The sequence below is a fragment of the Acomys minous genome, assembly GCF_964271855.1.
Source record: "Acomys minous genome assembly, chromosome: 7".
NCBI classification, from domain to species: domain Eukaryota; kingdom Metazoa; phylum Chordata; class Mammalia; order Rodentia; family Muridae; genus Acomys; species Acomys minous.
Genome location: NC_140488.1, coordinates 71,613,950 through 71,639,744, shown reverse-complemented (window position 1 = coordinate 71,639,744; position 25,795 = coordinate 71,613,950). Strand labels below are relative to the sequence as shown.

The 25,795-nt window shown below is 35.6% G+C and overlaps 1 protein-coding gene across 2 annotated transcripts in view; it reads right to left on the bottom strand.

Annotated features, from left to right (window-relative positions):
• The window catches only part of ABCB7 (ATP binding cassette subfamily B member 7), a 121,918-nt gene that overhangs the window by 10,030 nt on the left and 86,093 nt on the right, over window positions 1-25,795 (bottom strand). For both annotated transcript variants that reach the window (XM_084788962.1, XM_084788963.1), the window contains exons 5-15: window positions 14,993-15,125; window positions 13,835-14,103; window positions 12,670-12,758; window positions 12,494-12,581; window positions 11,165-11,339; window positions 10,114-10,271; window positions 9,416-9,579; window positions 9,137-9,266; window positions 5,120-5,291; window positions 3,747-3,850; window positions 1,431-1,538 (exon numbers count right to left, since the gene is read on the bottom strand). In XM_084788962.1, the coding sequence (XP_084645088.1) occupies window positions 1,431-1,538; window positions 3,747-3,850; window positions 5,120-5,291; window positions 9,137-9,266; window positions 9,416-9,579; window positions 10,114-10,271; window positions 11,165-11,339; window positions 12,494-12,581; window positions 12,670-12,758; window positions 13,835-14,103; window positions 14,993-15,125 (1,590 nt within the window). The remainder of the gene's footprint in view (window positions 1-1,430; window positions 1,539-3,746; window positions 3,851-5,119; window positions 5,292-9,136; window positions 9,267-9,415; window positions 9,580-10,113; window positions 10,272-11,164; window positions 11,340-12,493; window positions 12,582-12,669; window positions 12,759-13,834; window positions 14,104-14,992; window positions 15,126-25,795) is intronic.

Genomic DNA, 25,795 nt, shown 5'->3' with positions numbered 1-25,795 from the left:
AAAGATAATAGGTCACCAAGGAGAGACTTGTTACTGTATGAGCATATTCAGGGGGAGGAGGTCCCCCTCAGACACAGACTTAGGGGAGGGGAGGGGAGTAGTAGGGGGGAAGTGGGAGGAAGGGAGGAATGGGAGGATACATGGGATGGGCTAACAACTGAGATGTAATATGTATAAATTAATAAAAATGTATTAAAAAAAAATAAAAAAAAATTTTCATGTCTGCCAATCACAAAGATATTCTGATTTGTTGAGAACATTTAGATGGTAAGCATGTACAGAAATCCCTCAAAAGCCATAAAATAGGATATTTTCTTACTTTACCTAGAAGGAAAGCAAAATGTAAGTGGTCATGTTTAAAAATGATCATTTTTATTTTACTGTAAATTTTAGAACATTAAGGTTATATATAGCACTAGAACAATGAAAATACATCAAAGACAACATGCAGAGATCTATTCAGGGCAAAAATGAATGCAGAAAAAATTATTTTATATAGACAACTCTTGAAAATATGCTTCTATCATGAAGAATTAATATTTTCTTGATCAAATATTTACTTAGTATTTTAATAAAGAGTGAATTAATATAATTTATCCTTCTTGAAAATTTCATGCATTACTTCCTACAAAAGGGACTAAAACCAGAATACTATTAGGATTCAATCTCATCTAAAGAACACAAAATCTGTAATATTTTATTAGATATAATAATTAAATTTCAGCTACCTATAACTTATTCCAATATTCTTCAAATTTTTCCTTTTATAGCTTCTATTAAATTTGTTCTTTGATAAGTTCATTCATAGAAATTTTACTGATTACTCCGTTTCTTTGTTTTTCTTTCATCCCACCTCCACACAAGCGCATTTTCTTCAGTCCTGTCTTTTTTGTTTTGTGACCCATTAGTGTTTACAAGGGCAGTCTATGCGAGCATTGGTTTAGAAATATCCACTGGACCCTGGGTTCATGTTCTGGTACACAAACGAAGACAATGACTCCCTTCCCCTAGAACCTGTAAGTAGTAGTCAACAGTTCCTTAGGGAAGAGCATGGCCCTGTGAGTCTTTCCTATAAACATATCTTAACTGCTGACTGGTCCCGTCTTGTGCAGACCCAGTGCAAGTAGCTGCAGCTGCTCTAAGGTCACAATTACAAAATGGCTGTGTCATGGCCACAAAACAGCATTTCCACAGCCTTTCTACCTATCTTCTGGTTCTTTATCTCCCTGTCCCTCTGCCACCTTGTTCCTATATTCCCTGGGCATTAGAGAGGGGCATAAATATGCTGTTTAGGGCTGAGCACACAATTGTCAGTTATTTTCTGCACCCTGAGCAGCCACAAGTCCCTGCACTCACTACGTATCACTGCAGAGAGAAACTTCTTTAAGGTTAGTAGCAAGGAACACTAACTTTTAAAGTTCATCTCTTACCTGGCTCAGGACAATGATTTCATCTGCATCGACCACTGTTGACAATCTGTGTGCAATGAAAATAGAAGTTCTGTGCTTCACCACATCCCTCATGGCACCAAGAATAGTCTTCAAGTTTGACAAGAATAGGGAAAAACCAAGCCATAGCTCTCATTAGGTTGTTGTAAGTAAAAACCGTCATATCTTTCCTAAAGGAACTTAGAAATTTATAACAACACTAAATATTTTACCTCTCATACTTACTGAGAGAAATAAAAAGAAGAGAAAAAAGCAAAGAAAATTTGGAAGTAAACATGAGCACATCATCATTAAAAACTTATCATTTTGATAGCCAGCATGGTACTACGATTCCTGGGAGAAGGAGATATTTTCTATGCTTTCAAAAAGACGAAGTCTGTGATATAAGGAGCATAATCATATATAATCTTATCATTAAGAACAAAAATAAAATGAGGTATTTAAGTGATAGGATGCAGAGAAAAAAGATTCAAGGAAAGATAGGAGAGTCTAAAAGCATATACGAACATCTGCTCTTCCTTAGTTCAAAGGCAAAACACATCTATGTACTTTTAATTTGAGGAGGGCTTGTTTTCAAAAGCATTTTGAGTTCTTGTTTGTTTTTCAGACATGGACTCAGCATGCAGCTGTGGCTGACAAAAGACTCCATATGTAGATCTGGCTAGCCTTAAACTACTGGAATTAAAGGCATATGCCACTGTGCCTGGCCACACTTTGAGTTCTTAATGCATTCTAGAGACTAGATTTTGTTTACTCCCTATAAAGTGTAAGAAAATTACATATGTATTCAATTATCTCCCAGGCAAAAACAGAGCTAGTTGGCTAAAAACCACAATGTAGGTGATGAAGATATACCCACTGGGTTCCTACAGGTATTTCTAAACATTTAATTTTTTTAAAAGCATAAAATTACAGGGAACAGATAGTTTTCTAAAAAGAAGACCTTAAGTTTTACCAGGACAGACAAATGATCAAGTACAGGGCCAATACTAAAGTAACAAACAACAACAAAACCCTGAAGTTCGTAGAGTCTCTGTCCTTTGTTACCTATACAAGCTTAATACCTATTAAAAGGGCTCACTGAAATCTATCAAAACTTCTTCCTCTGAGGACTTCTCTGTAAATGCTTACTGGATTATATGCTCTGACATAATAATGCTATGTGACTTAAAAACTGCTGTTAGAAATTTTATCTTGTTAGCTTGTAACTGGTACAACCTAGATTTAGGTATAAAGTTCTCACAAATAGGCTGCTAGTCTCTTTTAAATGGGATCTAGTCCTGTTGAATGTTCAAAGTATAATAAGTTCTCAAATGAATCTACCTGGGACTGTTTTAAGTATGCTGCTGATAAAAGAATAATGTTCCCTAAAGCTTAGTTGTACATGTAGATATTCTATTACATTGCTAGTAAAGCTGAAAGCAGACCTCTATCTTAATATGTCTATACTATGCATTCAGTGAAAAGTAGCAACTGGTGACACCTACACCTGCCTATCTTTGGTTGTAGATAACCACATGAAATTATCAACGTTGTTGAAACTTTTTGTGTATAATATAAAGATGTTGTTATAAGACTCAATGTACTTCTTGGGTAGTATCTTGACATCATTGTCACAAAAATTCTGGTGTTACAAAACACTTTTGTGGAACGAACAGTTCTCAGGGTTGTATGTGCCTGGCTTGCACTTCAATAGTAAGTGAAAAGCATTTTGGTATGTGCTGTGTCACAGTCACTTACATGATTGAGGAGTGCTAAATGACAACAAGACAGTGACTAAAACACTTTCCACTAGCATGTTGGGTACTATGTACAGCTTTACAAATGCAAGCATAATTAATAATAGCATAGAGTACTATACACTTCCAAAAGGAAGCGCATTTGTGAACAGATTCACTGGCTCAATGCAGCCCGAGTTTTGCAGCATTCATTAACACTTGCCATATGGGAAGAAGGGGTTAGGCATTTTTCTACTGAGATTCACTCAAAACACTGAGTTAGTGGTTCTCAATCTGTGAGTCACAAACACTTTGGGAGTTGAATGACCTTTTCACACGGGTTGCATATCAGACATCTTACCCATCAGATATTAACACTATCATTCATAATAGTAGCAAATTTATAGTTATGAGATAGCAACAAAAATAATTTTGTGGTTGGGGGGGGTCAATATAACATGAGGAACTATGCATTAAAGGGTCATAGCGTTAGGAAAGTTGAGACCCACTGCATTAAGTAATGCAGAAACTGCACTGAAGCTTCCAAGGGAAAAGGTTTGTTATTTTCATTGTCATTTACCTCTTCAGTAATTGAATCTAAGGATGAAGTAGCTTCATCGTAGAGAATAACTGGGGGATCCTTCAGAATGGCTCTTGCAATTGCTACTCTCTGTTTTTCTCCTCCTGGAAAAGAAAAATTTTAATTTAAGGAAACAATACAGGAATATTGTGTTTCTAGTACTCCTGTTGATTGCAACCATCAACATTTACGTCAACTCTTTATCACTCATCATTTTACTGAATTGTTCAGTCTAAGCCCATATATGCTATCCCTGACAAACTATATTCTCCAGAATACAAATGCAATCTTAATGAATCTCTGATTCATGTCAGTGTGATGCATAAAAATGAAAAGCAACAACTTTGATTCTCCAATTGTTCTCACCAGATGCATGTTTATCATATGTTACTTTATATTACAAATATTTCAATATGCAACAACCTTAGATAAAAAATCCAATAACAAAGAATCAACAAAGCAAAAGACAAATCCAATCTGAAACTAGAAAAATGTAATATCTTAATTTCTGACTTAATATAAAAAGATCCCAACCTGCTACTATTTATGGATGTTTTGAGATAAGCTATTATTTTATAGTACTTTTCAAAATAAGGGTGTACACCAAATACATTTTACCTTCTCTTAATTGCAATGGCAAATTCTATAACCCTTTATATAAGTAGAATGAAATAATAAGCTTCATCTATTAATAAGTTATGGCCAAACAATGACCACAAACCAACTTAACTATTAAATCTTTGCTTAAAATATTTTTTGGGGTGGAGGAGAGGTTCTGTGTAGCCTTGGTAGACCAGGTTGGCCTCAAACTCACAGAGATCCATCTACCTCTGCCTCTCCAAGTGCTGGGATCACAGGCCTGTGTCACTGTGCCCAGTTTTACAGTATTCCTAACCTAAACCAAAAATGTGTAAAACACCATAAATTCCTTGACAGTAGGCCCATTTACTAATAAATAATTTGGCATAAGAGCTACCCAAATGTTGTAAATAAATGAATTATTCCAAAATTCAGTCATTTTAAGGCTATCATTAAACATAGCATATTGTGATTAAAGATTTCATAGAAACATACAAGCCTCTAAATTTCTTTCACCAGTAAGCTAACTAAGAAGGGTAAGAAAATGAACAGGATCAAGTGTAAGGAGGTCTTACACCTGAACCTAACCTAGGAAATGAGAGATACACTGCTCAGCACTTAACTCTACTTTTACTCTTTTCCAGGCGAGCAACAATCTGGGCTTTCCCTAAATATAAAGGTTATCGATTATGCATTACCACCAATATAGCTGAGCTTCTATCAATAATATCAACACTCCCAACAAGTTAGTTTGAAGAAACTATACAAGTGGAAGAATTAAAATCTTTGCTCACCTGATAGCTTGAGTCCTCGTTCCCCGACTTGTGTGTCGTATCCATGTGGCATTCGAAGAATTGCATCATGAAGACCAGCTAACTTTGCTACTGCATATACTTCCTCTGGTGAAGCATTGATATTCCCATATAAGAGGTTGTAGTAGATAGTGTTATGGAAGAGGACGGCATCCTGAAGCAGATTTATATAGACACATGTGTGTATAATATAAATATTTTCATTATACAAATTTAAGTAATTCTAAAGACATAAAGTAATGTTTAATAGCAAACCAGGACAATTCCTTTTATTAGATGAGGGTTCTGCAGTCTCAGTTCCCTTCCTGGACCTAGTTATCACATTTAATTTGTTGTGTTCATTCCAGACTTCTTTCTAGACATTTATAAGCTTAACCATATGCTTTTTTTTTTAATACAAGGAAATCCTGTCTACACATATTATTTTGTAAATTGCTTTTTCTACTTAACATATGCCGGAGATTGTCCATTCTGAATAATAGAAACATATTTAATTCTTTTAAGATATATATTTCATATTACAGATATAATTTACTTATCTTCCTATTAATGTATATTAATGTGATTTACATGTTGAAATGAAATAGCATTATGTAAATGGCTTTACATATATGAGTATTTATGCAAGGAGTCCTACATGTCAACTGATAGGTCAAAGGTTAAGTTTATGTTTAGCCTGCAATATTACTGCTCATCTGTCCTGCAAAAGTAGCCGCTAGTAATATATGAACATGCTCTCCTCCGCAGCATATATGGTTGTTAGATCTCCACAGCTTTAGTAACTTGGGTTTTTACACATTTTCACTTGTTGTGACTTTTAGAGTGAAATGTGCTTTTTGTTTACATTAGCATTTCCTTAATTACTGATGAGGTTAAATAGATTTCCCTGTATTTAAAAGACGCTTTTACTTTGGACTTGAAACTCTGCAAACAAATAATTTTTTCATCATGCATGTATTTATTACAGGAAATTCAATGCAAGCTTTCATTTGATAATTTAACATGTTCTGACATGGCATACTAAAGATAATTTATTTTGAGTGAGCATTCATCTCCTATTCTTTTTTCAGACTTTGAATGGTTGAGAGTAAGGTGAAATAAAATGGCTGCAATTGTTAACATTCACTAGGGGACCCAATAAGGTCTTCTCTTACATGATTTTCAGGCTCAAAATTTCAGGTATTATTTCAAAGAGTATCCTAATCATTTACACATCTACTAACAAATTTCTCATACTGAGCTGGTATTAAATAAACTCAAAGTTTTATACACAGAACTATTTTATAGTCTTTTATATTCTGAAAAATTAACACATGCTAATTAAAAAATAGAAAAACACAAAAAATTGATAAAATAAAAAATATTTATTATGTATACAGAGCTCTGCCTGCATGTACAGCTGCAAGCCAGAGGAGGGTATCAGATCACATTATAGATGGGTGTGAGCCATCATGTGGTTGTTGGGAATTGAAGTCATGACCTTTCGAAGAGCAGTCAGTGCTCTTAATCGCTGAGCCATCTCTCCAGCCCCGATAAAATAAAAATTAAACAGGTATGGTGGCTGAGCCTTGTTGTCTCAGCACTCGGGAGTTGGAAGTAGGAGCACTGTGAGCTTGATGCTATCTTGCACTACAGAGTGAGACCCTATCCCTCAAAACAAAACACAATTAGATTTTTTTTCTCAATTTTTGTTAAATACTCTTACCACACAGTATCTATGAGTAACTATGTGAAATAATGCCATTGTTAATTTAATTTATTTAAGTAGCTACATTACTATCTATAGGTATCTTATAACATGATATATAATACACACATATATATATTTCACAAATTTAAGAAATTAAATAATGTATTACTTTATCATATAGAGAAAACATGCTTTGGTATTTATGCCATCTTTTTCTCTATTTGCAAGTATTAATCTATATTGTACACTGTAATATCTTTTTTGATATCTTTCTTTTAGCAAACTTTGTAGTGACATATTGTTTACAATACTCAATATTCTTTAAAACTTTAATGCTGGGCTAGAGAAATGGCATACTGGTTAAGAGCACTGGGATTAAAAGCACTGGTTGCTCTTCCAGAGGACCTGGGTTCAATTCTGAGTACAGTCACAGAGTCATCTGTAATCCCAGATTCAAAGGATCCAACCTCTCTTCTGATCTCCTCAGGCACCAGACATGCATGAGGTACAAAGACTTACCTGCAGGCAAAATACCCATATGTTAAAAAACAACAACAATGTAAATTGAAAAAATTTAATGCTTAAAAATGGTTACATGTCAATTGATCCTGTAAGATGTCAAACATTCAATTACCATTGAGTATTTACCCAGTATCCATTTTTTAGTTTTATAAATAATGCTGTTATAAACATTGTATGTAAAGACCCATATTTGTATCTTTTAGTTTCTTACTAAAATTTTTTAGTGGCAGAATTATTAGAACACTTGTCCAGAACTTTATATGTATTGCCAATTTTCTTATGATGAAAGCCATATACTTCCCTCGGAAGAGCAAGACTGACTGCCGTTTTTATACAGTTGGGTCTAAACTGGATGTCCTAAATTTCAGTCTTTATCAAGCTAATTGAGGTAACAGTGTGATTTCATTTTTCACCTAATTTTATATTACTAATTTCCCCAATAAGGATGAGCAGCTTCTCTTCCTTTGTGAATTTAATGTTTTGCTTTTCAAAAGGATGAACAAAGCCATTATGTAGCCCAACAGAATGGCAGAAATTGACATATGAATTAGAACACAGAACCCAAGAAGGTTACAGCCCAGAATGCAGTTCACTTGGCAAACAGTGAAGGTCAATGTTTCCTAACACACAGCTAATCTTACAAACGATCTGTCAGAACCCTTTAAGGTGCATATTAAAAAACAGAGGTTTCTGGGCTCACAATGCACTCCCCAATCAGAAGCAGAGCATGTGAAGAGCAGGTGGATTTCAGCAATCTCCCCACTAAATTGCCACTAAAATTTGGAAGATTCAGCAAAAGACAAGATAGAAAGGAGTGCCATTTGCTGGAGCACTTGGGGACCTTTTATAAGTGGCATATCCCTGCCTGATCAACTCGTTTTGGTTTGTGCTTTCTTTTTTTAAAGATAGAATCTCAGTCTGTAGTCCAGACCTGCCTGGGATACATTGTAGGCCCGGCTGCCTCAAACTTAAGTCAACTATCCTATATAGCATAGCCTCCCAAGTGCTGGGATTTCCAGAGTGATCACCAAGTCCTTCCTGATGACTTTGCTATAGGTTTTCTCCTCTCCCTTCCCCACACGATCTGCTCTCCCAGAGATCTGATACTGCTTTCAAGAATAAGTTTTACCAGTGGACATCAGACAAGTACTTTACCATTTACGTAAAGCCTCAGACTCCTTTTTAGGCTTTCAACATAAAACCGCACACCCTCTAAAACTATGTACTTCTTGTCTTTTCAGGCTTTATATTGACTTTACTTCCCCATCCCAACAGCTCTCAGCAAACACTTTAAAATGATTACCGAGTTGGGCACTGTATGCTTGATAGTGAAGAGGACACAATGGCAAATAAGGTGTAAAACTTAAGTTTGCTAGATAAACTACTTTCTAATTATAAACTTAATATGTTGCTTGGTACGTGCATGTATGAGTGTGTGTATTCTCTAGACTATAATTATTGTATAGTATCTTCATTTGAGAAAAATAAGGAAACTGTGATGTGCGCCACAAAGCTGATCAGTCTTAGCTAGGGTTAGAAGCCATGCCTGTTTAATTGAGGCAGGTGGATGGACCTCTATGAGGATAGCTTGGTTTACATAGTGAGGTACATGCCAGCCATGACTTCACGGTGAGACCCTGTCTCAAAAAAAATTCTTTTCGCAGCAGAATTTCACTTGAAAGGTCTAACATTACCCTTTCACTAGCATATGTTGACTCCTTGGATTCAAATTATTATAGTAATATATCCACCAACACTCTGACAAGTATATTTTTGTTTTTAAATACCTGAGGTACTACTCCAACTGCCCTCCGAAGACTTTCCAGGCTCACATCTTGTATATTCTGACCAGCAAGGTAAATGCTACCCTTTTGAGGCTCATAGAAGCGGAACAGTAGCCTCACTATTGTGCTTTTCCTGAAATTGGGATGGAGAAAGGCTAATCAGCATTGGCTGTCGTTAGGAAAGCTTCATTTAACTGTACTGATTATTTCACTATGATGAAAATTCACATCCAGAATGGTAAGTCAACAATGTGGAATTTTATCAATAATTAAATTACCTACCCTGACCCACTACCTCCTACAATGGCCACTTTCTTTCCGGCAGGAACTTCAAAAGATACTCCATTAAGGACTTTCTGTCCTTCAATGTATTCAAAATGCACATTATCAAAGGCCACCGTGGCTGTCTGTGGTGTTATTTGAAGGGGAGATGCCATCACTTTGTCCTAGGAGGGAAGAAAAGGAAAAACAACTTAATATACTACTTAGAGTAAGCTCTGCAGACAATGATTTTAATTAACAGACAGAAAAGGAAAACTACAGGAAAGGAGGTTTATGTAAATGGAATAAAGCCACTTCCACGTATCTTTTTCCATTCCTCACTGCATACAAATGTGCTGGTGTGAAATTCCTATATATTTTGATTGCTGGGAACATTTATTTGGTGAGGAGTTGGGGAAGAGATGATGGTGAAGAAATTGTCTAACATAGTGATGTAAGAATAGTTTCCTACAGCAGCGGTTCTCAACACTTCTAAAACTATGACCCTTTAATACAGTTCCTCATGTGGTGGTGACCTACAAACACAAAATTATTTTTGTTGCTACTTCATAACGTAAGTTTGCTACTGTTATAAATCTGACATGTAAGATATATGCTGTGCAACTCCTATCTGTTCTAGGAACCGCTGTCCCAGAAAAACCCAATATTACTAAGAGTGTTCATGTTCTTTTGAAATGGCTACGATAAGCAGTACTTACTTTTATCCGTGTGTCTACCTTAAGCAGAGTAAACAAGGTGTTCATATCTATGAGTGCTTGTCTTGTCTCTCTATATACAGTTCCCAGGAAGTTAAGAGGTAATGAAAGTTGAAAAAGCAGTCCATTCACCATTACTAGATCTCCAACGGTAAGGGCACCTTATTATACAATTGGAAGAAGAAAGAAAAGGCATAAACTTCCCATCTTATGACAGAGTTTCATAGTCAATTTGTATAACACCATAGTTCTAAGTGTACATAGCCAACAACATTTTACTGACACAAGTCTACAGCGTATGAATGCATGAATTAGGAAATGTAGGAACTTGTGGTACACTGCATGGAATGGGAAATGAATACTTATATACTATGTTTAATATACAAAAAAGAATAATTTAAGTAATGATAGAAGTAGAAGGTTGAAAATATTTCCCTTTTTCCTCTAAGGCATGAGCAAAGATTCTTGTACAGTATAAAAAAGAAAACTTATATAAGCACATATATTAAAATTTGGAATGAATGTCTATCATGACCAATATGATGATGTGTCTCATATTAATGTCACACCAAATGAATGAAGAGCAGGTACATATATTACTTGTTTAAAAAACTACTGTAAAGATACTGGTAATTATAAAACAAGTCATTTGAGCTAAACAGTAAATTAATGCTATTACTTTCCAGGTCTATAAGAAAAATTAAAAATACTAGATACTAAAAACGTTGATGCCTGAAATTAATAAAAACATTTTTTAAAAAGGTGTAATAAAAAACTTTTACATGGTTAGTCTTTTAAAAAGTTTCTTCTAAAGAATCAGGTTACAGCCCCATAAAATGAATAAGTAGTACAATACTTACTATCAGTAAGTAAGTCAGTGCTAACCAAAAGGAAGTAAAAGAATCATCAATAAAGAAAATAATTCTGATAGGAAAAGAAAAAACACTTTAAAAGCGTTTTATTGAGCACACTTTACAATTAATGTAAAAACACTTATTCCTCCCAATAACCCATTTATAATAGTTTCTAAACGTGATAATCATAGACCTATTACCTGCCACAATTCCCTGACTGGCAAGCACCATGATAGCTGTCAATCCAACACTGAAAATAGCACTTTGGCCAAAGTTCAGCATTGCCAGAGTAGAGGTACTTTTCAATGAAGCGGTCTCATATGTCTTCAAAAACCCATCATATCTCTGTGCTTCATATTTTTCATTATTAAAATACTACAAACATACAGATATAGTCAGTCACTATGGATGAATTAGAACATACATACTCTCATACAATTAAATGAAGAATGGGTCAGGAGGAGTAGGAAGGGGATAAGGGGTAGTGGAGGGGGGTAAATATAGTCACAATACAGAATATACATAAAAACATATACACACATGTATGTACATATATTGACTTTCAATATATTAGATTGATTATGGTGTTCCTGAAGGTTTTCAAATAATGGATTAACTTCAAAATTCATCCAATAAGCATTTACTAACTAGCTAATCAACTGGAACCTAGAGCTTATTTAAATATGCCTTCTACTAGTAACACTTCCTTCACAAAGCTTTCTACTGACACCTTGAATTCCCAGTTCCCACTGTCCTCACTCTACCATGCCTCTTTGACTAGTCATTTGGATACTTACTTTTCTAGTAGATCATAAAATTATGGGACGTCAAGGATAACACTATTACCTTTTTACCACCTTCTCCCATCACAGCATTTAGCACAATGCTTTCTATATGAAGGAATTCAGCAATTGTTAAGTGAATGAATACAAAAGTTAATGAAAGAATTAAGGAAAAACACTATACTAGGTATTCTGAAGGATAAAAAGAGGATCAAGACCTTGCACATCATCTTAATTAGCTAATATTCATTTGGCATCAATATGCTATTCATATTTATGATCATTTATAAACTAATTCAGAAGATAAAATTCTGATATTTCCAAATAAAACTGAAGAGAAAAGATAGAGAACATTTCTAAAAAAAAAAAAAAAAAGAAAGAAAAATGAAGTAGTATTATTTCATCACACCTAGAGATCCTATTCTGATATTCTTGTGTGTGTGTGTGTGTGTGTGTGTGTGTGTGTGTGTGTGTGTGTGTGTGTGTGTGTGTGTATGTGTGTGTGTGTGTGGTTTTCAAGATAAGGTTTTACTGTGTAGCCTTGGTTGTCCTGGAACTCTCTTTGTAGACCAGGATGGCCTCGAACTCAGAGATCCACCTGCCTCTGCCTCCCTGAGTGCTGAGATTACAGGGGTGCACTACCATGCCCGGCCTATTCTGATATTCTTATAGTGACTATTAAATTAAATAACAAAACAAATCTTACTCAGTGTGAAAGGCAGAGGAAAAGATACTTAAAAAGATTACCTTTACAGTTTCATAGTTCAGCAGTGAGTCAATAGCAGCATTACCCGCATCATTATCTGCTTTGTTCATTTCTATTCTAAATCTAGTTCTGTAAGACAAAGATTTACACAGCATGAAACATATGTTACACTGTAACTGATTCTGTACTCTTGACTAGTCTCTGGGAAATACCATACCTCCATCGTGTAACTGCAATTGTGAACGCTGTATATGCACCAAGTGTTCCTAGGGTTACCAATGCAAACTGGGCACCACATTTGTAATACTGAAAAAGAAGTCAGGAGAAGAAATGAGAAGTGGTTAAATTGTCTGAATTTGTAAAAGTGAAAGATTTACCATGTATGTAAAAAGAACCTCTGGCAACATTCTCTATCATGTAAAATAAAATAGAACAAAATAGCATTTTAAAAATGCAAAAATAGGCCGGGTGGTAGTGGTGGTGGTGGTGGTGGTGAACACCTTTAATTTCAGCATTCAGGAGGATCTCTTGAGTTTGAGGCCAACCTAGCCTACAGAGTGATTCCAGGACAGCCTGGAATCTCTACATAGAGAAATCCTGCCTTGAAACAAAACCCAAAGATAATTATCTAGTAAAATATGATATGATTCATGCTTAATTATATTTTAAATCAAAATTATAACTGGATATAGCAGTTTCTTTTTAGTCTAAATCTTGACAAAATGGAAAGCTTGTAGAGGTTATTATTTTCAAGCTTGTAGAGAATGTTATTATTTTCATTGAAAGTATTATTTATGAAATGATGCACTTTAGATAAATAAAAAATATTTCTTTTCTTAAAATCATTGTTTTAAAAACAATAAAAATGTAAAACATGATGTGGTAGTGTTCTTATCACAGCAGCAAATGTCAGTCAAAGTCAACTCATAAAAACTACAATTCTGGTTAGTTATATTAATCAATAATGGATTAAAAATCAAATACCTTAGACAATCACTAAGGTAACAAGAAAAGAAAGCCAAACTGCACCTGCCACAATTATACCATCAAATTCTAACACTGAAACAGTGCAAGCCTAAAGAGGAATTTATCTTAACATATTAGGATTGATAAATAGAAACTTTAATATTCTGAGCACACTAATCCAATGTGAGACATACAAAATTCTTGGGAAAAAATTATAAGCAGTAATCAATGATCTAGGTGTCCAAAACAATGACACAGAATTTAGAATGTCCTTTGATACTTGTGGCAAAATAATGAAACAAATGGCATGATCTTTCTGGCATCACGGTATGCAAAAGCATAATGGATTCCAATTATTCATTTGCTATTAATTGGACTGTAAGATAAAAGCTTACTATGAAAAACATATTACTTACCAAAACACTACTGACAAGCGTCATCTCAAACACAATAGGGAGAAGATTAAATACTAAAGCACTGAGGACAAAACTAATACCCCTTGTCCCTCTGTCGATAGCCTTAGATAAAGCTCCTGTCTGTCTGCTCAGATGGAAACCCAGATCCAAGTTGTGAAGATGGAGAAATACATTTTTGGCTATTCTTCGGATTGAATTCTGGGCTACTTTGCCAAATACTGCATTTCGAACTTCATTGAAAAAGGCAGCTCCAGCTCTTGATACACCATCTAACACAATAACAGAAGAAAAAAGCAGGGGTGGGGGAGGATTCAAAATGTTAGAATCATAGCAGTATAAGTGGCAAGGCTGCAGGAAATCTTTGTACAACGAATAATTCATCCAATAAATAAATACAACAACAGAATATTTACACTAAAAGAAGCCTAGAACAACAACAATATAGCTAGTCTAATGAGGACTAAGCTTTCCATCATCCTAAGTCCCTTCCCGTGTTATCTGACCCTAGATTTCAGATGCTGAAAGACGTTTTTTTCCAATTAAAATACTTTTAATATAGGATACCCCAGATGGTCTCATTGTGAGTTAAGTGTACAACATCTAATTCAATTCTCTCAGATAACAAACGCCAAAGGCTTAGATCCTGAAGACTCAAGTGCCTTTAACAAGCCCCTGCTTCTGCCTCTGAAGTCTTATAAAGTGTCCTTCAAATGTATGGGTACCCAGTGCATTTGAAAGGACATCCTATTATTCTCAAATTGTTTTTGTTTGTCATGGTCACTGAGTATATTTTAACAAAGCTCGAATGTTCATATATCATTAATTAGCTACTCGCATTTAATATTAACAGTAAGAAAATAATGGCTTTCCTAGAAAAAGCCTAGTGAAGGTAGTAGTAATACATTTAATGTCTTATTTTATATTATTCTTTTCTCAAACATGGAAAATGCTGCAGAATCACAGAAGTTTTGCAAAGCGTCTCAAACAAAGAAAATTTAAAAGCAAGCAGAGCAAAAAAAGAAAAAAAAATCTCACATAAAATAATACAAATTGAAAATGCTAAGTTGTATTTGTGGTGAAAAGGTCATCTGCTCAAATATGATGAAACCTTCTTGAAGAAAGTCAACACCTGTAGACAGATTAAAGAATCACACATACAGCCAATCAGAACTGCTGTTGCCATGGTTGCAACTGTATTTGGTGCATCACTCAGGTTCAGCATGTTTCCCGACATCTGGTTGAGGCTGTCTACAGCATATTTAAACATGAAAGGAACCACAATATTCATGGCCTAAAAATGTAAAAACATCAATTACTCACCACACATAAAACATTTATTATAAAAATACAAATATTTTCCTTAAATTATCATTTGTGGTAATGTTTACTGGAATACATTTACTGGAATTGAAATGATTTCTCCAATTTACAAAGATAAAATATTTGGCAGTGGAAGTTCTGGTATGTTAATATTAATTTACAAACTATGTGAATTAGTCAAATGCTGCTACATCTACAAAACCATCCTTGATCAGCTGCTACAAAACGTTTTCTGTAATCTGAAATCCTACAGAGCTCACAGCACTTAGCAGCTGTTTTTACATTATAGTGATCTGTGTATATAATTTTCTTTCCAATTATATCTTTGAAGGCCTACCTCATATTACTCTTTTTGTCCTACCCATATAGAGTATAATGATTTGTATATAGGAGATGATAAATATTTTAATGTGATATTTTTATCAGACAAGGTGAAACTGAAATTATATACCAAAAAGGATTATAAAAACTGAAAAGTGACAACTATCTATGATTGATTTACTACTGGAGAAAAAATTTCCACTGATAGATCTGCTTAGCCTTCAAGAATTTTTGTTCTACCATCATACAAAGCAAAACCTAGCAAACATCAAATGATTTCATTTGCCCTATATCTCTTTTAGAATATACTAAAATACTCCTAATGCAGAAAGCGACACTTAGGTTCAGGAAATTTATCAGACTACCAAAGTAATTTTGAAAAGATTAAACTATAGACTTAAAAACAAATGCAAACAATGAATAAGGCCTATTAAACACAATGAAAAGACACCACCTGCTTTATTGCTATGCTACTCTCTTGTTGAACATATCAGAATTAGCTATTTCCTAATAGAAGCAATGTAATTCATACCAATCAATATTTCAATTAATTATGCCAACATTAAACAATAACATTAAAATATAAATAGCTGGTGGAATATGCTCTTAAGAATGTAGCACTATGGAAGCCAGGCGTGGTGGCGCAGCCTTTAATCTCAGCAGTCCAGAGGCAGAGGCAGGTGATCACTGTGAGTTCGAGGCCAGTCTGGTCTACAAAGTGAGTTTAGGACAGCCAAGGCTACACAGAGAAACATTGTCTTGAAAAACAAAATAAAACAAAACAAAAGAATGTAGTACTATGGTATGGTACCATACTTAAAAATTTAAGGTTTCTAACTAGTCACTCTTTCCCAATATCTTTCCACTTTCCAAAGCATTGTCAATCTGAGTCTCTTATCATTCATAATACTTTCTTAGACACTTGTAGCTCATTTTCTAACACCTATTTTTATAGTTTATATTTCAATGTTGTCACTCTCATGACACAATTACGAACTGTGTGCATAATGCATGTGTGTGTGTGTGTGTGTGTGTGTGTGTGTGTGTGTGTGAGATATACTCACTATCCGAGGAAAGGCAGGTGCTATAGGTTTAATGACATGAATGGTAAGCAGCAGAGGTGAGATTAAAGTTGAAGCCTGGCACTTAAAGTCAGAGAGATTTCTAGTATGCCACAGCTGTATCAGTTGCTTATAAGGCAGGGCCTATACAGTTTATTACCTTTATAACTTGAAATGACTGTTTTCAAATACACTATTGAAGTCATTTTCATTTGTAAATTATATATGAGTAATTTAAATGAAATTTAGATGGTTCTAGATTTTCCATATAGTGAGGTCAAATTTCCTCATCTTCATTCTAATACATTTTCTTAAGTAGAAAGAAAAGTAATAGTTAAAACAACTATGTAATTCTCTTAAATCACAGTTTATTATACTTTTGGCACAGCTACAGTGACTAATGGCAGGATTTAACATATTAAAGTTGGACTATTTTACTTTCTTGAAAACGTGTTTTTTGTTTTGTTTTGTTTTGTTTTGTTTTTTTGGTTTGGTCAATTTGGGGAGCACATTCCTGTAAGTATGCAGAACATGTGAATGTCATCTGTCCTGTGTTGTTATTGGCAGAAGCAGCATAGTTAGCAAAGTGCTAAGAACAAGCACTAACACTAAATATAACTGAAGACTGTCAATTTTCCCATAAACGTACTCTCAAACAGCAAAGATATATATGTACTTACAAAGGGGAGAAAGATACTAATAAAGTAGGATTTTTCTTTTTTTCCATATAGATCTTGCATTGGTACATTTGTGTGAGTTTCCTGGCCTGGTGATAAGTAGGGGCAAGGAGTGTCAAGTGGCTTTCCATATTATTCCACCTTCAGCACAACTAGACTTAGACCATCTGGACAAATGGGAACCATTCAATGAACCTTTATTTGAAACAGTTGTATCTTCACAGGAAGAGAGTTGAGCAAGATCTACCTACCTTTCAGACAGCAACTCCCATGATACCTAATATTCCTCTAGTTCTGTATCAAAACTAGGAAGTTAACATTGGTGCGTTAGTAGCAAAGAAAATATAGAACTCATTCTGTTTTAAACATATGTAACCTGAATTCACACATATGTGAGCATGATGCATGTGTTTCTATGCATTTATTTATTTTATTTTTATTTTTTGGTTTTTCTAGACAGGGTTTCTCTGTGTTGCCTTGGATGTCCTGTACTGGCTTTGTAGACTAGGCTGGCCTTGAACTCACAGCATTCCGCCTGCCTCTGCCTCCCTGAGTGTAGAGATTGCAGGTGTGCGCCACTGTACCCAGCTTTGTTTCTATGCATTTTATCTTATGTCTCAATTCAAATAAACACTACCATAATCAAGGTACAGAATTGCTTAAGCATCACAAAGTTTGTGGTTCTTTGTGTGTACTTCTTCTGACCCTGTTTTGAAAACTCAATTCAATAAAGAGAAATACAGAAGAGAACTTAAATTGAAATGAAATGAAAAACTCAATAACCCAGTTTAAAAAAAAAAAACTCCTGAGGTAAGTTTTACAAATAGAAAGGATAAAGTAGAAGACAGAATATCAGGACTTGAAGATAAAGTAGGAAAATTAGACTACACATACAAAGACTATTTTGGGGGGGGCGGGTTTCAAGACAGGATTTCCCTGTGTAGCCTTGGCTGACAAAGACTATTTTTTTTTAAAGTGAACAGATGAAAGGAACAGGCACTAAATTTGAGATGATGCAAACACCAACTCTTCAAACTATGGCCATAGATGAGAGAGCAAATTCAGGTCAATGACAGACCAGATCTTCAGCAAATTATGGAAGAAAACTTCCCCCAAACTAAGGGAAAACATGCATACAGATATAAGAAGCACACAGAACACAAAACAGACAAGATCAGAACAGGAACTCCTCATGGCATACCAGCTGAAACATTACTAAATATATCGAACAAAGAAAGAGTACATCATGTATCAATAATTACGAAACTAAACACATATGCACAAAATCCAAACTACCAATCAATAGATGGGTTAATGAAATGAACAGTTCTCAAAAGATACTTCAAACAGAAGTTTAATATCTAGAATATATAAGCTGCAAAACTAAAACAGCAACATACACACCCAAGTGCAATCTATAAATGAGTTAATGAAATGACCAGACAGTTCTCAAAATGAGGGATACAAAGAACATTAAACTTATTAAGAAGAGTTTAACATTCTTAGTTACCTGGGAAATGCAAGTTAAAACTATGTTGAGATTCCATCTCACTCCAGTCAGAATGGGTATCAACAAGAAAATAACTGATGGCTTGGTGAGTAAAATCACACAGCTCAGCAGCAAACAAGGAGGAAGAAGAGAACTGATACCTAGGACTATCCCCTGACTTTCACATGATGACCATATGAAATACATGTCCTCTCACACAAATATGACCACAGAACACACACCACAAAATAATGTTTTTAAACAAGAAAGCAAATTGCAATATATGCTAGTAAAGATGTGAGGTAAAGAATATTTTTCCACAGCTAGGTGTGTCGACTGGTGGAGTTATTTTAGAAATCAGTATAAAGCTTTCTAAACATAATATAAAATAGGACTACCATATGAACCAGCTATATGCACAAAAGAATCTGTATCTTACCACAAATAAACTTACACATACATATTTACTGCTGCTCTATTCACAATAACAAGGAAATGGAATTAGCCTAGATGTTTATCAACAGATGAATGGATAATGCAAATGTTATACAATAGAATTTTACTGAGCAACAAAGAAAAATTGAATTATGAAATTTGTAGTTAAATGGAAGGATCCAGAAATTAGATTAGTAAGTGACTCAACACAGGCGCAGAAAGGCAGATATTACATGTTGTCATTCATATCTGGATTGTAGCTTTTAATATTCATGTATATGACTGGGTGGTGGCAGCAGCAGCATACACTTTTAATACCAGCATTTGGAAGGTAGAGGCAGGCGGATCTCTGAGTTTGACGCCAGCCAGGTGTACAGAGAGTTCCAGGACAGTGAAAGCTATACAGAGAAACCCTGTCTGAAAAAAAAACCTACCCCCAAATATTTATGTATGTGTATATATGGGGATATGAATATAGAGATAAGTCATAAGCTAGAAAAAAAGATCATTAGAGTGGAAAAACATTTGAGGCAGAGAAATGGTCAGCCTTAAAAATATACATACAAGTAACATACAGACTGAACAGATTATATTTAGGAATATCTATATCTATATATATGCATATAATAACAATTAGTGAAAAAAGAAGCCATTTAAAAAGAGTGAGGAGGAGTATATGGGAACACTTGGAGGGAGAAAAGCGAAGTGAGAGAAATGTTGTAATTAAATCATATCCCCAAAATAAAAATAGTAAAAGAAAATAAAAAACTGGCAAAATATTGTATGAAATTCTCAAAGAATAATACAACTTGTTTTTGCTTTTTAAAGAATGAGCCTATCCCCTTAATCTCTCCGGTTTCAATATTATCATGTCCTCTCTCCTCCCTACTTCTTTTTATTTCTGCTAATATGCCATCCACCATGTTGTTAAAAGAACCAGGCTTTGAATGCAAGATATTTGCAGTCTGTTCTTCAATCCCCAAAACAGTGAGCTAAACAATCTTTCCCTTCTGAAGTATAAGCTTTGGGTGGTTTGTTATGCCAACAGAAAATGGTACACTAAAGATGGGAAAAACTATAATGAAAGGAAAGATCAGTGTTTCCAGCTGGTAGGATTCTAGACTAGAGTAACAAAAGAAAGATTTTTGAGGGTGAAGGCACTTATCAGCATCCTGACTGGCAGTGTGTGCTTGTATGTGTAGATGCCTGGTGTGTGTGTGTGTGTGTGTGTGTGTGTGTGTGTGTGTGTGTGTGTGTGCGTGTGTGTGTGTGTGTAAAACCAGAGAGCTGTATAACCAGTACTGTCTGTCATGGGTCACAATAGACTTGGCTTCCTAGGCACAGAACATACATGAAAATAATAATATATAATGTTCTTCCATGTTTCTTATCTCTATTTTCTTCCTCAAAGGAAGAAACTGATTCTTACTAGATTATAAACATGTAAAAAGATGCATTTAATTTGTCATTGCAATGTACAATAATTTAAGTATTAGAAAAATAAAGAGACTTGCTTAGTCTTGAATTCCCAGGACTGCCATTATCCGTAACAAACTCAACTCAGATGGGCAGGGTGGCTCATCCCTGTAATCTCAGTACCTGAGGGACTGTTCAGGAGTATCACAGGTTTGAGGCCAGCTGAGACTACATAGTGATACCCTACTACAAACAAACAAAATAAACGGAATTCATTTAATTTTTAACACAAAAATATAAAATTGATCATACTAATTACTAAGAGAACAGAATTAAGAAAAAGATAAAATTAACATATCATGGTGTGGTTTAAATATGGATCAGGATGAGTGCTGACATGCCCCCACCATGATTATAGACTAAATCTCTGAAATTGCAAGCAAGCTCCCAACTAAATGCTTTGTAAAAAAAATAAGAGCTGCTTTGGCCATGGTATTTCTTCACAGCAGTAGAATGGTGACTAAGACAGAAGGGAGCAGGGCATTGCTGTGACAAGGCCTGCCCATGTGTTTTGTTAGAGGAATATAGAAGCCTTTGGAACTTTGGATAAGAAAAGCAGATGGACACTCTAAGTGGCGCTTAATGGGCCATCCTAGTAGGAGCATGTATAATAGCTACTACTGAGGGAAATTTGAACTGTGGGGACCCAGCACAAGGCATTTGAGGGGAAAAATACTGGTAAGTGGCCTAGAGACTGTTCTTGTGACATTTTGGTGAAGAATAAGGCTGATTTTTGCCCTTGTCCTAAAAGTCTGCCTGAAGCTAAATTGTAGACTTTTGGATTAATGGTGTGGGCACAGGAGATTTCAAGACAGCCCAGTACTGACAGTGTTGCTTGGTTACTGGTAGTCACTCTTATGGAGCTCTATAATGAAAAAGAGCAAGCTGAGTAGGGAAAAAATATACAATGTACAGTTTGAGGTGAGAAGGAGCACAGGAAAAGTAGTGTTGGAGCCAAGTCCAGTGCTCAAGGAGATAAAAAGTTTAAATGGAATAAAGGGAGTGGTGACCTCAGGGCAAGACCTTACCAAGCTAAGCTTCCATATTATGAAAATGAACCAAAGGAAAGCTTAATCACTTAAAGAAACCAAGAAAAACAGAAAGCTAATGCAAATGTAATTAAATTAGGGGTCAAATTTCAGTCTCAGCAAGCAGCAGAACTTGGCAGCTTTGGGCACATGGTTCTAGTTTTAGAGTCAAGAACACAAGAAAAGGGTGTGGACTCTCCTTCAATGAAGCCAGGCGTGTGTCAGAGATGTCCCTGCATGGAGGTCCAGAGAGGCCATTGCGTGAAGCCGTGAAGCTTGGATTGTCTTGGAGACCTCAAGATATTGGAGATGTCGGAGCCATGGGATACCTGCTGTGGAGAGCTGCAGACTGGGTGTGGAACCAGGCCAAGAGAGAGAAGTATGTTGCTGTCAACAACAGTGAAAAGAGTTGCATATCTGAAGAGTACCAGACAAGGAGATATAGAATTTGGGAGTTTGTCCTGCTTTAGTCCACTATTTACTTACTACGCTCCCTTTCATCTCTTTTGGAATGGTAATGTATATCTTGTGCAATTCTATTTTGTAAGTATGTGATTTGTTTTCTGCTTTTGATTTTAGAGGGAGTTACTGTTAAGAGTTGCCTGAGTCTCAGAACAGACTGACCTTTTGACTTTTAAGCATTGCAAAGAATGTGAAAAACTACGAGGACTTTTGAAGTTGGATTACATGCATTTTGCATTATGATTTGACTACAAGCCTATAAGGAATATAGTGGTTTGAGTTAGAATGCCCCCCCCATAGGCTCATATATTTGAATGCTTAAGTCACCAGGATTAGGAAGTGTGGCTTTGTTGGAGGAAGTACGTCACTTGGGGTGGGCTTTAAGCTTTCAAAATCCCATGCCAAATTGAGAAATCCAGAATCTCAATCTCTCTCTGTCTCTGTCTCTCTGTCTCTGGCTACAGATCAATATGTAGTACCTGCATGTTCTAATGCTCCCTACCATGATGATAATAGGTTAAATCTCTGAAACTGTAAGCAAGCCCCCAATTCAAAATACTTTTATAAGAGCTGCCTTGGTCATGGTGTCATTTCAAAGCAGTAGACTAGTGACTAAGACAGTCTGTCTCCCGCCAGGTGTGGTGGTGTACGCCTTTAATCCCAGCACTCAGGAGGCAGAGACAGGTGGATCGATTGCTATGAGTTCAAGGCCAGCCTGGCTGACAGAGCAAGTTCCCAACAGCCGTGGCTACATAGAGAAATCCTTTCTTAGGTGGGAATTTACTCATCACTATGGCATTATTTGGAAACTGTTTATAAGAAGAGTAGGATCCTGAGAAGGATTCGTACAGGTCTTGTGTTAAATGCTTATGATTCTGGAGGATACTGTGGAGCTGTATTAGGTGTCCTAAGAATGAACTGCTATAAAGCAAGGCAACTGCTTGTAACTTCTATACATATCCATTTGTCCTCCCTTGTGTCTCCTAGAGTTGAGGCAGCATGAGGCCACTGGCAGAAGATGACCAGATGCTTTGGGACCTCCAAACCTTCAGAACCATGAACTCAAACAAGATGTTATTGTTCTCTGTCTCTCTCTGTCTCTAGTCTTGGCTGTCCTGGAATTCACAATGTAAACTGCCAGCTCATAGAGATCTACCTGTCTCTGCCTCTCTAGTGCTGGGATTAAAGACAAGTGCCACAACACTGGGCATCAAAACCGAGTAGTCTCAGATACTCCATTGTAGCAGCAGAAGCTGGTCTAAGAACAGCCAAATACATGCTGTATCTGTATGATACCAAAACTACTGGCCAATATGGTCAGTTTGCTTAGTAGCTCAAATGTCAGAGTTAATTATGACTTTCTCTTTTCTAATCATGAAAGTATTAACTATAGCATGTAAGGAACCTGATTCTCTCAGACTCTTTAATAACTGAAGTCTTCAATAATTAATTTTGTTCATTACGGCCTCTGTTAACTAAGGGCACTGAACATACTGCTGCCAAGAAAGAATGAATATCTGAAAAAGTGAAAGAGAATTTTGTTCCTTTGTTAACTACCTCTCTAGTCACAAAAGGAGGGGGAAAATAAAGACCAGTAATACTAAAGGGATATGTGATGAGCAGGACAAAACAATGAAAAAAGAGAGAGCAAAGGTTGTTATATGATTTGTAAGGACCATCAGGTTGTAATAGGACCTTTACACAATTGAAGTCTTTATTCTCATTTGGGGGGGGGGGTGGAAACCGAGGCAAACATAAAACAAAAACACAGTGATATCCAAAGCTCAAACATAAAAATCTTTGATGATTTCTAAAGTAAGTACTTAACTCACTAAAATTAGGTTTCAGTAATAAAGCAAATGTCTTAAAAGAATTCTGTTTCCTAGATGAAGAGCTACAGGCAATTAATGACTGTTTAGGAGAGGAAAAAAATCAGTCTTCTCTAGGATGACCCCTGATAGGTTATGTAATCTCAAGCCATGTTCATATGAGCAACATTAAATAGAAACAGCAAGTTGTATTTATAGATACACACATGTGTGCAAGTATGCAAGCATATGTAACCCTTAAAAGAAGTCATGAAGTTGAAAGGGACTAGGGAGCATCCAGGAGGAGTTGTGGTGGGGAAACTGTTGTGTGGAAACGACATAAATACAGTATTCATATATAAAATTCTCAAAAAAACCATAAATATAAACAAAGCTTTCTATCATATAAATAAAATTCTTCTAGCTTACTGTCTTAGTCAAGGTTTCTATTGTTGTGAGAAAACATCATGACAAAAAAGCAACATGGGGGTAGAAGACTATTTCATTCAAACTTCCAAATCACATACCACAGTACATCACTGGAAGTAGATAGGACAGGAACCTGGAGGCAGGAGATGATGCAGAGACCACAGTGGAGTGCTGCTTACTGGCTTGCTCAGCCTGCTTTTTTATACAACCCAGGACTACTAGTCCAGGGGCAGCACCTACCATGGGCTGGGTCCTCCTTTCCTATCAATTACTAATTTAAAAAATGTTGTACAGCCTTGCCTACAGCCCATTTTTATAGAGAAAAATTTTCTTTTTCTTTCTTCCTTCCTTCCTTCCTCCTTCCTTTTTTGATTTTTGTTTTTTAGACAGGGTTTCTCTGTGTAATAGCCCTGGCTGTCCTGGACTCACTTTGTAGGCCAGGGTAGCCTTGAACTCATAGAGAACCTCCTACCTCTGCCTTCCAAGTGCTGGAATTAAGGATGTGTGCCACTGTGCCTGACTGAATTTTTTCAATTAAGGTGCCCTTCTCTCAGATGACTAGCTTGTGTCAAGTTGACATTAAACTAGCTAGCACACTTACATATAAAGTTTACTTTTGGGGGACTGACAAGATGATTTGGTGAGTACAGGCACTTGACACCTAGTTTGACAAACATTACTTCAATCCCTGAGACCTACACAATAGAAGCAGAGAACTCTCCAGCAGTTTGTACTGTGACCTTTCATGCATGCACACACCTGTGTACACACAAATAATTAAATAAATGAAAAACATCTTTAAAAGTTACTTTGGGTACTAAAGGGTAACCAGAACAGAAAACAACCTATCAAATCAGATTCTTGAAGCATATAATATGGACTTTGACAAGGTGAGCCAAGATGTACAAATGATTTGCATGAATAACATGTACAACAAAGCTCCATATGAAAGTGAAGCATATTATACTTGTAAGAAATTTAGTGCTTTACTCAACATAAGAGTTTGATCAGGAAAGTATAAGCGTGATAAAGATAAGGAAATAAAGGGTCTGCATTTTGTTGTCAAATAACAGATACCTAAAACAGGCTGCAGACAAGCCAAAAATCTATGGGTCAAAATAGCCACAAGAAAACCTTTTATTTGGTTTCATAGCTGGAGTAGAGAAACAAAAACAAATTAAAGAACGTGGACAAGCAATTGGATTATATAGCCTTACCTCTAATAATCAAATCTAGTAAAAACATTTTTTAATGTAAGTCTTCTAGGAGACAAAATTGAGGAGTATATCAGACTGATATTTAACAACAAAAAGAGCCCCAATGTAAGCATCTTATAAAAGTTACATGATGTTTTTATTTTCTTCATTAATTTGTTTAAAGCAACATTAGCATTTTGATTAATTGCTAATGTGAGTTATCTCACATTAGGAATGTGGGATAAAGTAGGATGCCTAG